This window comes from Lasioglossum baleicum, chromosome 15 (genome assembly GCF_051020765.1).
Source record: "Lasioglossum baleicum chromosome 15, iyLasBale1, whole genome shotgun sequence".
NCBI lineage: Eukaryota > Metazoa > Arthropoda > Insecta > Hymenoptera > Halictidae > Lasioglossum > Lasioglossum baleicum.
Window position 1 is genome coordinate 11868835 of NC_134943.1, and position 13676 is coordinate 11882510.

Below are 13676 nucleotides of genomic sequence, written 5' to 3' on the forward strand. Positions count from 1 at the left end.
CAATCGAAGCACTGATTGGCCACATTAGTGTGACCGTGCTGCCCTCCATGCAGGCCCTGGGCTCGAGCCCCCTGCAGGTGATATTCGGGCCATTTTGTGCACAGGGGCCTGGCTGAATCGGCCTGTCTGGGTCTCGACTGGTCTCGACGCAGCTCCAAGCGTTGTGTCACAGCCTACTCTAAGGCTGTGGTTGTGTTTGCCCGTAACCTGTAGGTCAGGGGCTCAGGGGCTCTGCTGGCTGGGTACGGTGTGGTCCGGTGGTAGGCTCTGTCAGACTGTGTTATCTGGGTATGCACATGCATGCTAATATGTCCTATTTCGGAACATAAAGTTATTATACTTTATAAGAGTAAAAATATTTTCATTTGATATATTATCGAGCATAAAGTATTATGTGAATAAATGAACAATAAAATAATATATATATATGTATATATATATATATTGATTTCAAAAAAGCTTGTTCAACACGTTGAACGCGTAAACATAAATATTCGAATGAATCTGTAACAAAGTACGACATGCGGTATGATTTGTTGTTATAACAAAACGTCGAAACTTTTCTATTGTATAGGGTTTGATCGGTAAGTGGTGCGGAGTCTTTCAACTCCTCGACCAATGAAAACACATGGATCGCGTCGTGGCGTCGAGCCGTTCGATTTACGAATGTAGTGACCGCAACCTAATTTAGTGACGAGAGTGGCGTCACTTGCTTACTGGAGGAAGTATAGAGACTGATAGAGATAGATATTATATTGGCGCGTATCGACCGAGTAAAAACAAATTTTTTCCATCGTCGCTTACACATTTCAACAATTCAAATCAGGTACAGTAAATCAAATCGTGTACACGTTTGTTCGTTCATTGACCGGAGAGGTATCTCGAGTTTTCGCACGTTAGCGTGTACCTTTCCAAGGAGATAATCGTTGCCGTTTTGTAGCCATTTTGCTATCCGTTGATAAATGCAAGGCATTTTCGTACCGACTGGTGAACCGCGTACTCTTGTCACATATAAAATACGAATACTTGCTTGCGAACATTTCCAAACATCTTTCTTCAAGTACGAATTGTTCCTATTTATTTACGTAGCAACCACGCAAATTCAACGAATCTTTCTCCTATATAGAAAGGACACGTCCGTGACTCACGCACGGTGCAGAACCCTAAAACGCTGGTATAAATCAATTTAAAAAGGAAACGGAGGAACACTTTTCATTCTGTTGCCGAATGTTTCTCGTTAATCCTGTTTTCTTTGGTTCTTTCTAGGATTACCAAACTATTTTCATTCCTGCTATTTTCACACGCATATGCACAAACTTCTCATGCACGTAGAAATGAACGAGCAGGAAGGAAATATATTTTTCTAGTGAATGTAACACCTGATACCGGACTGTTGATATACTCCTTACAAAGGTAAATTCGACCTTCTCCAAAATATAAATGGATTGAATGTTCAAATTACTTTTAGCGTGAAAGGTAAATACTTTGCGTACAGACAAATTAGTGACCCCTATTAGTAGACTGGGGATCTTTATGCATTTATGACAAAAATTGATGGATGTAATTTAAAACAGTAAAAACTTTAAGAATTTAAGAATGCCCATATGTTATTCTTGATTTATTAAAATTGTTGAAAATAGAAAGGAAGTTTTATGTGGCTTCTGTGTCTTGCAATCGATGAAGACAATTTTTATTTTGCATAAACATCCGCAGTCTGGTTATTAGTTACATTGCGTTGTTATTATTCTTTCTCGTTTGCGTAATAGTTCCTTGTCCCGATACTAATTGCGCATTCAAGTTTTAACAAATTAATGAAACGAAGCGTGTTTTATCTTTTCAAGAACCATTCCTCTGTCGTTAATCCTGAAACTACCATGGAAATGTCCCATGAAATATTGGATACTGTAGAGACCGGCAATGATAAAAATATGATGGAAGTATTAACACATGCCATTTTGGAGGAAAACATGGAAGTCGAATCTGAGGCTACAGAGGATCCTGCGGAAGTGGAAATACAAGAAATTATAGAAATAATAGAGGAAGTGGAAGAAGAAGAGTCTTCACAAGACGGTTCTTTCGTGGAAGAGACAAAAATAAATGACGAAGACAGCGAGAAATGCATAGAAAAACTGCTAAACGATCAATACGATAGAACTTCAGAAATGAAAGTTTATGCGTTCGAAGAAAGCGACTCCGTTGAAAAAATGGATAATATACAGGAAACTGTGAGAGAGGAACAGTCGCAGAAAAATAATAATAAACAGGTAATAACGTACGACGTGGACGAAGATTGGCAGGACGAAGATATGGAAGAGGAAGAGGAGTACGAACAAAATTCGGATGCTATGAGCCATTGCTCAGAATTGTTACAGGAGCAAAGAATTCTGAATGGAGAAAAGAAATCTGTAAATAATCAAACAATTAGTTTTCCTCTACAAACGAGTAGATCAGAATCTAGAGATAGTATAGAATCTATAGATAGGACAGAAAAGTCCAAGCTAGCTCAAGATTATAAAAATAATGTAAATAACGAAGAGAATGTTGATAATAGCGTAAGTCACGAAATCATTAAGAATGTTGAAAACAATTTATTATATACTGTCCTTGGTACAAAAAAGCAAAATTCTGTAAAAACATTGCACCCCGACAAGCTGCCTGATACCCATTTTATTAAGGTAAGCATCTTTCTCGTTTTCAGTCTTCATTTATGAAAAAAATTATTTTATGCAACAACAAAACCAATGTTTTCAGATGGAGCAACTCGATGAAAATACTATACCTGTCGAAGGAACAATTTATTACGAAGGCGATAATATAGAAACTTTGTACGTAGCTCAGGCTGTGGACGAGAACGAACAGTATGTGTATGACACTGTTCCTGTGGAACAGGATGAGCAAGTATGGGAACCAGCTAATATGGATACCACCGATCAACCTCAAGAAAAAGATGATTCTCAAGTAATGCTATTCGAAATAAGAAATTCATATTCTCCCATAACACAAATATTTCGTACTATTACAGCATACTAAACCTTCCAATTCATTCCCAGGAGCAAATATTTTTACATGAAGATGAGGACGGTCAGTTATATTTCAAGGATGACGCTGGAGTGTTGCAGCCAGTATATTTAACCGAAGATGGACATTATGCTATCGCAGAAAATAACGATGATCACGAGAATAAAGAAACACAAGCGAAATCCGAAGAAAATGCCAGACAATTGGAAGAAGAAGAATCTTATTCTATTCCAGATGCTGAAATAAAATCTCATAGTAACAAACAGGTATTGTCAATCATTTTCGGGTTCTCGCATACTCTAGTAATGTATACTACCTTCTCCGTTTTTTTTTTTTTAGAGTTCCGTGCTTTCCGCAGCTGATCTCGACAACGAGGATAACACGGTGACGATATCCTTGATAATATCCGAAGATGAACACGGTCAAAAACGGACACAAGTTATTATTCCTACAACAGATAATTTGAAGTGTGACATTTGTAACAAAAGTTTTAAAACATCTTTCCAATTACTTCGGCACAATAGATTGAAACACGCACGCGAGGAAGATATTACCACCAGAAACTTTCCGTGCGATCTTTGCCCTAAGAGGTGATTTTATTACGAATTACATATCTACAAGATTTTGATCTTGGTTCAGAGAAGGATTAGTTGATTTTTGTACACAGGTATCCGGATCAAAATTCATTGGCCCGTCATAGGAAGACTCATACCGGTGACCGTCCGTTTCAATGTCTCGAGTGTCATAAAAATTTTCCGACGTCGACTGCTTTGCGTCGTCACTTGACGCTCCACAATTCACAGTCACGACCACTAGCGTGCATTTACTGTGGTCGCCGTTTTATAGAGAAAGCTAGTCTGGTTAAACACGAACAGTCACATATAGCTGCCGATCAGTGGACCCACACATGCGATGTATGTCATAAGTCATTCTCGCATGCGACTGATCTGAGTCTCCATAAAAAGTATCATGATCCGGATAAGAAATTTGACTGTGAGGTTTGTGGCCGAGAGTTCAGCCGATTGAACAATTTGCAGAGACATATGATGGTACATCAACAAGTACGTATGATCAATACGATCTTCAGTCGTTAAGATTCCTCGTGTCTCGGTGCAACAGAGAAGGTTTTCATAGATTCTTTAATATTTCTCATATTTTCTGCAATTTGTACGCATCACTTTGAAATTACTGAAACTCGATGTTCATTCTTAAATACATTCTATCGTGTACGCGAGCTTTAACGTTAATAAATATCTTTTTATAATTGTTCGCTGTAGCAAGGAGCTAACGAGGAGATACTTTCGTGCGATGTGTGCGGCATCACCTATAAATTCATGAGTTCGTTGACGAGACACATGGTGACCACACACATGAACCCGGAAAAATTGAGACAACAGGCAGAAGAGCAACGAAGAAAACGAGAAAATAATTACCGACGTTACCTGGAAAATCGGAAAATGTACGAAACACAACACTCGGGCGGATACGGTACAAAACGTAATTACCAACACACGCGAATGCTTAGCGAAAATAACGACGAAGCGGCTTGATTCGTATTTTCCTAATGAATAATATATTACTTGAGAAAATCATGATAAGACTATAACACTTCAAAGTGGAAGAACAAAAGAGAGAATTGGAGAAAAAGTAACTGCGCGCAACGTAGTGATGTTTCTATACGATTTTATTCCTATAGCGACAATAGATGTGCATTTAATTTAATAAAGATATGAACGATGTAATCTCCGTAAGATGTTCACCTATGTATCTTTACAAAAATTCACAACGTATACTTACAAAAAGACATAGGTGTATACAGTATACACGTCTTTTTGGTATGTATATATGTATTTGAGATAATATATGTATTTACAAAATACGAAATTAATTTTCATTGTACATTAAGATTTTAAATTGTAGATACGACTATTGCTAGAAACGTTCTAACATACATATATGTTAGACTCTACACATGTATATATATATATATATACACGTTGTATTGTACTTCTTGTATAATAAAAATAATATATGTTGGGTGTAAGTATATTTGCAAAATATTTGTCAAATCGAATATTGTTTACTTGAATTTTTATAAAAATATTTGTCGCTTGGAAACATTTGTTTTTTTTCATTTCTGTGTTGTTTAGTATTAGGATATACTATACCTATGAGTATCTATATGTACATTGTTACTTCTTGAGCAATATTGATTCCTTGATGTTCCTTGAATTGAAAGCATCCGGATATACCAACTGTTGCTATTTAGTATGTTTCGTTGTTGCGACATATATTTATGTCACATGATAAATGTAAATAAGATACATACTTCCTGATAATATGTCGTGAACGTGTGCGTGTGTATATATACGCCCCCCTCGCATTATGAAGTTTGTTGTATCAGTATTTCACAATGAAATGAAAACGCGTGACATTTTATCTCTTCTAAAGTATAAGTTCCTTTTAAAAAGTTAATTTTCCTTCAAATTATACTAGTAACAAGTTATAAAATAATACAAAACAACATCGTCAGAAACGAGGTAACAAAGTACCAAGTTATTAAAACAATATTTCAAGAATTACTTTAAGGTTAATTTTTTTATTTATTTCTATAAACAACTATTTCAAGTTATTATAAAAATAACATTAATGGCGGTGGTGATAATCTAAAAGAGGAGTCAATCATATTTTATAATAGCCTTACGAGATTCGCAGTCAGATTTTAGAAAATACATATTTTCTAAGAAATGTATTTCCTCGTCTTATGTAATAGAATTTTGTATTTCGACAATACAGAGATTTTCATTTTTCATATCCCGTTAGTGTTTTCAATTATTTGCGTACCAAAAGTTTAGCTATTATATACTGTTGGATACATTTCATCATACCAAACTATATATATATTAAAAACGTTTATTTGCTACAGATAAGCAATAATAAATTAATCGATGCTACTTCCATTGAAACAGAGCTTTTTTCAAATTGCCGACAACATGGAGAAACATGACGCGTTAGTGCAAATACATTTGGAGAGGCCTATCTACGAGCAGGAAACTTTAAACGAAGATTATCATTACGAGAAACCTCATATGTCAGGTACACGTCAAAATACAATATTCCTATACGAATATATAAATCTATGTGAAAATTGATTTTACCAAACTGGTGTTTATAGTTGTGGAAGATACAATAAATGCCTTCAAGTCTAAAAACTGGAAGAAATGCGTGACGTCTATGATCCCGTCGATAAATTGGTTGAGAACTTATCAGTGGAAAGATTCCATAACATCCGATATAATTTCTGGTGTGACCGTGGCGATTATGCATATACCTCAGGGCATGGCCTATGCGCTTTTGGCGAATGTTCCAGCCATAGTTGGAATATACATGGCATTTTTCCCTGTTCTAGTGTACTTCTTCTTTGGCACATCCAGACATGTGTCGATGGGTATGGGAAAAACATTGTTTTTACGATTTCGATAATAGAATTTGATTGGATGAAAAAATTCTGACTTTTCTTATGAACAGTATGAGTATTTACCTTTTTGTGTACAATACCTAGGCATCTGTGCATTCAGTAAAATACTACTTCTATTACAGAAGAGTTACACATAGTTCCTTTTAATAAGAACTTATTAGTCAAGCTAAAACAATGAAACATTATTGGCACCCATCAGGAACTTTCGCTGTGGTTTCCTTGATGACTGGGAAAACTGTGATGACTTACTCTAAACCACATGATATTATAAGCACGAATGGTACGGAATTATTGTCTACTCATCCTGGCGACGTTTCATATGCATTTACACCCATGCAGGTAGCAACGGCTGTTACGCTGATGGTTGGGATATATCAGGTAGAGAAAGCTTCGGGAACATCTTATTGTATATTCAATTTGAAAATGATCAACTACTTTCTATTTCTTCTTTCAGATTATAATGTATATTTTTCATTTGGGGATTATAAGCACGTTGCTTAGCGAACCTCTAGTGAATAGTTTTACAACCGGCGCAGCTGTATATGTTTTGGTATCTCAATTTAAAGATTTACTAGGTATAAAAATTCCAAAACACAAAGGATACTTCAAACTCCTTTTAGTAAATATATGCAGCATTCAAAGAAATTCATTTCGATCAAACTATACTAACAACGATGAATTAATTGAAAAAACTAATTTCAGACATTGATAAGCATATTTAAAGAGATAAAGAATACAAATTTAAGTGCTGTGATGATGTCATTAATAACGATTATTGTTCTTGTATGTAACAATGAATTTTTAAAGGTAATTATCATGCACTTACATATTTGGATACTAGATACTTGTATAAATAATTATAACTTCTCATTTTTCTTATAAAAGCCATGGGCAAATAAAAAATGTAGCTTTCCAATACCGATCGAGTTGATCGCAGTTGTGAGCGGAACTTTAATTTCAAAATATTTTTGCTTAACCGAAAAGTACAACATTGAAGATGTAGGTAATATTCCACTAGGGTACGTAATTATTTTATATTTACTAATTTTATATAAATATAAACATTCTTGTTATATAAATTTCAACGTGTGACAGACTTCCAGCCCCTGAGATACCAACGTTTGAATTACTACATCTCGTAGCTATAGATTGTATCGCTATAACTATGGTATCTTATACCATAACTATATCCATGGCTTTGATATTTGCGCAGAAGCTTAATTACAAAATTAATTCAAATCAAGAACTCCTTGCGATGGTAAGATAATACCTTAGTTTTCTCGTTATCTTCTCCGTTATGTGTTTAATTTCCAAATATTGTTATAGGGCTTAAGTAATGTATTCGGATCATTTTTCTCGTGTCTGCCAGTATCCGCATCGTTAAGCAGATCTTTGATTCAACAAACTGTGGGTGGTCGAACGCAAATAGCCAGCGTTGTATCTTGTTTGATATTATTGACTATTCTTTTATGGATTGGTCCGTTCTTCGAACCTTTGCCACGATGCGTTCTAGCTTCTGTTATTGTTGTAAGTATACAAATAATTTTGTTTCAGCTACTTTATAAATCATGTTTTTATAAATTTGTTCTCGTTCGTAGGTGGCTTTAAAAGGAATGTTTCAGCAAGCCAGTCAGTTGTTAAAATTCTGGAAGTTGAATAAATGCGACGCAACCATTTGGATTGTTACTTTCCTTATGGTTGTAATAGTAAATATTGACATTGGCCTACTTTTTGGGATTATGATGTCGCTTGGAATTATTTTATTGCAAAGTATTAGGCCTTACACTTGTTTGCTGGGGCATATACCAAACACAGATTTATATTTAGATATAAGTCGATATAAATCGGTATGTCCTTTTCATAATTCATTTGATACAGTCGGTGCGTAGCTATTATATAACTTCCATTAATTTTTTTCTATAACTTTCAGGCGATAGAAGTTCCCGAACTGAAAATCTTTCAGTATTGCGGTACTCTAAACTTTGCAAACTGTAACTATTTTAAATCAGAATTGTACAGAATAGTTGGAGTTAATCCACAGAAAATCATAGATCATAGACAGAAATTAAGAGAAAACGGGATTTACAAAGAACCGAATGATTTAGAGGACAACCAGGAATTACATTGTATAATCATGGATATGAGTGCCTTAAGTTTTATCGATTCCAGTGGCGTATTCATGTTGCACTCGATTATAAAAACATTCGATCAGATCGATATACATTTTTATCTGGTAAACTGTACGATCCCTATTTTCGAAACCATCAGAAAATGTGACTTGTATTTGCACGGCAAACTTACATTCAAGATTTTCGCAACGATACAGGATGCTAAAATGTACTTAGAAAAACAGCATTACTCGAAATAGTATGCGCCCGTTGCTGTACTTATTTTGTCGATGGTGCAAGTGTTCGTATAAATATATTTGTTTTTTCTTGTTTATGTGATACTGTTATTAATTTAACGATACTTAAGGAGATAGTATTAAAAACAAACAAACTTCGATGAAATGTTCATATTCGCGAACAATTCGAACATAACAAATTGCGATTGATATTTCAGTCTAGATAATTCCAGAACAACAGAATCGATACGCGTACTTGTTACTTACTTTTATCTACCTTGTAACTTGTGATATTGCCGATATATAATATGTACATTATGTTTTTATATATATGTATATATATATATTTGTATATATATTCATACTTGTAGGAGAATTGTACGGAAATGATTATATATGCATGGAATATACTCCAAAGAGTTCAATAAATTAAAGATTAAACTATAAAAATCTTCTAACTGTTTTCTATTGTTACGGTCCAGGTATGCAAAGAAAAAACGAAGCAATGTTTACCGAGCAGTCACAGATTATTTATTTACAGTGATCACTCTATGTACAGAGTAACAGTTCCTGGTTACATTAGGTAACTCGCTGTCACTATTTAATTTTTTTTGTTTTAATTGTGTTACTTCCTTAACAATCAAACAACTGACAGCAAAGTAACAGGATTCACGGCTGCAGCACAATACTTCTAGTTTCAAGGCAGTGAGACCTGCACTGTTGTTTGTATTACAGAATAAATACTCAAATTGTATGGCAAAACATTGTTCGACAATGCATCGTGAGGAAGTTACATAATTTAGCTATGTCTGTTTTTCTCTCTAACTGTAATTGCTTCTCAATTCGATTAAAAATATCGACGGTCTATGACAATTAAGCAAGACCGTACTTCTTCTTAAGAGATTCGGGCATCTCTGGTGGTGGTGGGCGTGGCATACGGAGCCATACTTTCACAGCATCATAAATAAACCATTGTGCCGCTGTCAAGGTACCAATCATGATAATCCTAGGACCAAGACCCTTCCATACTCCACCAAAACCAAGCTTTTTCAGAACATCTACCGCTGTTGCTCCCTTCTCTTGATTTAATTTCGACACGACCTGTATTAAGAAAATTTCGTAACAACATTGTATCGGCGTATTAAATTAAAAGTGAAATTCTAGTCACGTAAGAGCTGTACTTACAGAATCGGCAGGATGCGACACAACAGCGCAGAATACACCGGCAATATAACCAGCTGCAAAGGTGACGATCAACTGTTCACCTTTGCTGCACTCTAATCTTGGTTTGGGTACTACGTATTTGTACAAAAGCTCAACTGTACGCTCGAAACAAGCAAACTTCATCATTGTATATGGAATTTGACGAAGCCACAAAGGTACCAGCCCTTTGTAGAAACCGCCAAGACCTTCTTCGCCGTACATCTTGGGGAATGCTTCTCTCAAAGTACTTGCATAACCAGGCATAGTTTGAATCCTGACCTGTTTAAATAAAAGATACGCAGCGTACAGTAGAAGTCTTACGGTCTACCATTTATTCGGTAATGTTTGAATTAATAGTTGTTCGAGGAAACTTACAACACATACGATATTGGACATGACGAGGCAAAGACGAGGATCAGTAGGAACAGTGTGGAGAAACAAAAGAACAATTCTGTCTTGTTTTGGAGGTAGGAGTAGTCACGGGAATGCACAGATAATACAAGAGTAGTATCTGTTAATCTTTTGAAATTGTAACAGGGACAGTATCGATCTAACTGTTCTCTCTTTTTCAAAAACGTTAAGAAAGTTATTCGTATATGTAAACAGCGAGAAATAATTAATAATTACTTTAGCAGCTTCGAGCGGAGCAAGACCGATGTCAGCAAAGAACTCTGCTGATGCCGAAGAAACTAGATATAAACTTGTTCTATACTCGTAAGACATTTCCTCTCCGGCAAGGGCCGAATAATATACTTTGAAGACTTCGTAAAGACCAAATTTGAACATTCCTTGAGTAGAATAGCCAAAGAATGTTGGAGCCCATCCTCTTACCAAACCACGAGTACCATCTTCAGCCATTGTCACCTAATCGAAAATATACAGTAAAAATATTGTTTGTCGCGCGCGATATATCTGTACAATATTTTTAATGAAAAATAACTTATTGTTTACCCTGAATCCGTTGAAGACCGACTTGTATTTTTCGGGGTCCACTTGAATTCGGCACTTTACCAAATCCAAAGGTGTAACCATGGTGTGAGTAATACCGCACGACAAAATACCACCCAAACCGCATAGCATAAAGTATTTGTTCGATCCAAATTCACAGCTATCTGCAATTAAAAAGAAAAAATTTATTATGGCTCTTGTAGTATTCTTAACTCTTAGCAGCCATTATTAGAAAATTACATTGAATATAATTTTCGAATGGATGCGATTTATATAGTTCGACTGATTTAAGCGAAATACAACATCCCAGCGAATTAACCTCTTGCCCTACGATATTGTGTCAGACTCGTGACAAAGATTCAGAACAGAATCTAATTACTAGACAGCAGAATAGGCGTCATTTAAAAAAGTAAAATCATTAGCAAAATTTCAAAAGTATTCTTACATTATTTTCAATCTATTAAACATATCAAGAAAGAAAATAAACTTCCACTTCGCTCCAGTTTGTTGCAATTCAGGTACATACAAAATTTTAATTTTGCATAAAGATCCACTGTTGACTAATTAATATATATGTATGTTATTAATTTCCTTTAAACTGAGATAAATTTTGATTTTGTTAATGTATATGTAGTTATTCGAGAACATGTAGGCATACAATAGATATATATTTTCTCTTTTTTTAGGAAATTACGAACTAGAAAAACGTTCTAATCACTTAAACTGTAAAATAAATCATAGGGCAAGGGGTTAATTGATGAAAAGGACTTCCGTCGATCAGCTGTTACTTCTAAGCAACGTGCGGCATTGAAATTTGGCAAAGCATCAAAATCAGCAGGAATGACCGTACCACCTTGCCATTATCCAATAATAAACCGTTCAAGTACACCGGGATATTTTTAATCGGTTTCTCGGTCGCGGCCACTGTACCAATACACTATTATTTTTAATCGAATGTCAACCAAGGCTACGAGGACGACATTCAAACGAGTATTTTCGACAAAATGGCTGCCCTTATGCAACCCTTCGTTAGCGTACAGATACCGAATATCACAAAATTGTTCGCCCGGTTACATAAAGACAATGTCGCAATCTCCTTTGTCCATTTATAACAGGAATTTCGGCAATTATTTAAAAAATCTATCCCCTAAGCATCTCAAACATTGAAAAAAATCGTAAACAGAAATTTATGAATTGATTACTATACAACTTGCCATGTGCTGAAATTGATATTCGTTACATAATTTTACCGCATTAAAATGACAAATCGTTAGTGTATTTTTATAAATTTGTTTAATAACGAACGTTCGCGATTTTCTAGATTGGTTAATCGATTAAAAATTCATATTTGCAACATTTCGAACGTAATATGTGTAAATGATATTTCAGATTATGTAATAACATTCATGTGACTGAAGCTATGCTTGAAACGATATTGATTTATCTAACGATCGTTAAGTTTGCTTGCAATTAGCAGGTGTCAACGAGGAACGATCTTTTGACGTGCACAGTTAAGGTAGGATAATTAATTCATATTTAGTCATGAATGAAATTCTGTTCCACAGTATATTTCATGTGAAAACGATTTGCAAACTACTCACCGCCAGTATTAGCGGATGCCATCGCAATATTACGGTTCTTAACCAATGGCTGTGAAATTTCGTTCTGCCCCTGACATTTAGCTGTCACGAATAAGTTCGTTTTCGCTACGTCCAGTATTGAGGGCCACATCTTGATCTCTGTCACTTCACCTGCGCACACCACCAGAAAGTAAGAATTTCTGTGTAATAATTATATTAGTTTAAACTATTAGCTACGAAAACCTTCTGGGACTCGACTCTCGCCTCCGCGTTGTGGGAAAAGAGTGGCAGAGACTTCAATAATGGAATCCGTTTAGCGGCACAACCCATTGATTACCATTTTATAGATAAGATATCGCAAGTGTTCGGGCAGCACCTCTGCCACTAGATCGCTAGGAACTATAATATATATATATAAGAATTTCCAAATTCCACTAGCGTCGATAAGTGATTTTGTTTTTGAAATTTATTGATTTATTAATGAAATGTTATTTTTAATTTTATGAACATATTATATATTATGTACTCTCCTTGCCTCAGAAGTTGCCCCTTGAGACGGCACAGGGGCGAAGGGGGTCCTCGCTCGCAGCCAATGGTTAGGCGTGACGTCACACGCTTCAACCAATAATTCGGCCAGAACTGGCCAGAACTGAAAGTGCGAGTGGAACAACCCAATCGGTCAGCTTTCTGCCGCATTCCTTTCGAATTCGTGCCAGGAGACAGCTTGCGAGGCACCGAGAGTACGTAAATATGTAGATAGTGTGACAATGGAAAATTAGTAGCTGAAAATCCTGGTCTTGTCCGTCTTGTCTCGCATTATCAGGTTATGAACACAGCCTACTCGTAGGCTGTGGTTATAATATCAGTTACAATATCAGCAAATATCAGATAGGATCTAATTCCAACATTTCTCGTTCGTCAGCGTAGAGGGCGTGTGATAATCGAGTTGTTGTGATTGGTCATAGACTTATAGAGATAGACTGCGCGGCCTGTACCAGCCTGTACTGGCTGTACTTACGAAGCGTTGAAGCCTGCACTGATATATATACTAGTATATATATCAGTGGAAGCCTGCCTTGGCGGCCGGGATATAAAGAGTGAGAGA

The 13676-nt window shown here is 35.7% G+C and overlaps 3 protein-coding genes across 8 annotated transcripts; 2 read left to right on the plus strand and 1 right to left on the minus strand.

The window, feature by feature from the left end:
- The first annotated feature begins 609 nt into the window (after positions 1–609).
- Positions 610–5062, plus strand: LOC143216596 (uncharacterized). Of its 4 annotated transcripts, none has more exons than XM_076439808.1 (8): positions 610–826; positions 1267–1413; positions 1842–2675; positions 2752–2958; positions 3051–3284; positions 3358–3608; positions 3686–4016; positions 4296–5062. In XM_076439808.1, exons 3-8 carry the CDS (start codon positions 1875–1877, stop codon positions 4566–4568), a joined length of 2097 nt encoding a protein of 698 aa, XP_076295923.1. In that variant the 5' UTR covers positions 610–826; positions 1267–1413; positions 1842–1874; the 3' UTR covers positions 4569–5062. The 4 variants fall into 4 exon arrangements, with proteins under 4 accessions (XP_076295923.1, XP_076295921.1, XP_076295920.1 ...); XM_076439806.1 differs by having other exon boundaries at positions 618–826; positions 1267–1476; positions 3686–4079; XM_076439805.1 differs by having other exon boundaries at positions 620–826; positions 3686–4079.
- A 142-nt stretch (positions 5063–5204) lies between these two features.
- LOC143216598 (prestin) lies at positions 5205–9291 on the plus strand. Of its 3 annotated transcripts, none has more exons than XM_076439815.1 (11): positions 5205–5558; positions 5945–6114; positions 6194–6466; positions 6696–6874; positions 6951–7115; positions 7199–7303; positions 7382–7515; positions 7592–7754; positions 7823–8023; positions 8095–8343; positions 8427–9291. In XM_076439815.1, the coding sequence occupies exons 2-11, from the start codon at positions 5967–5969 to the stop codon at positions 8862–8864; spliced, it is 2055 nt and encodes a 684-aa protein (XP_076295930.1). In that variant the 5' UTR covers positions 5205–5558; positions 5945–5966; the 3' UTR covers positions 8865–9291. The 3 variants fall into 3 exon arrangements, with proteins under 3 accessions (XP_076295930.1, XP_076295931.1, XP_076295932.1); XM_076439816.1 differs by having other exon boundaries at positions 5206–5558; positions 5988–6114; XM_076439817.1 differs by lacking the exons at positions 5205–5558; positions 5945–6114 and having other exon boundaries at positions 6404–6545; positions 6619–6874.
- A 57-nt stretch (positions 9292–9348) lies between these two features.
- On the minus strand, positions 9349–12952 carry Mpcp1 (Mitochondrial phosphate carrier protein 1). The gene is made up of 6 exons (XM_076439855.1): positions 12815–12952; positions 12593–12742; positions 10995–11155; positions 10671–10907; positions 10026–10322; positions 9349–9941 (listed from the first exon to the last, which is right to left on the minus strand). Exons 2-6 carry the CDS (start codon positions 12720–12722, stop codon positions 9714–9716), a joined length of 1053 nt encoding a protein of 350 aa, XP_076295970.1. The 5' UTR covers positions 12723–12742; positions 12815–12952; the 3' UTR covers positions 9349–9713.
- Between the last annotated feature and the right edge of the window lie 724 nt (positions 12953–13676).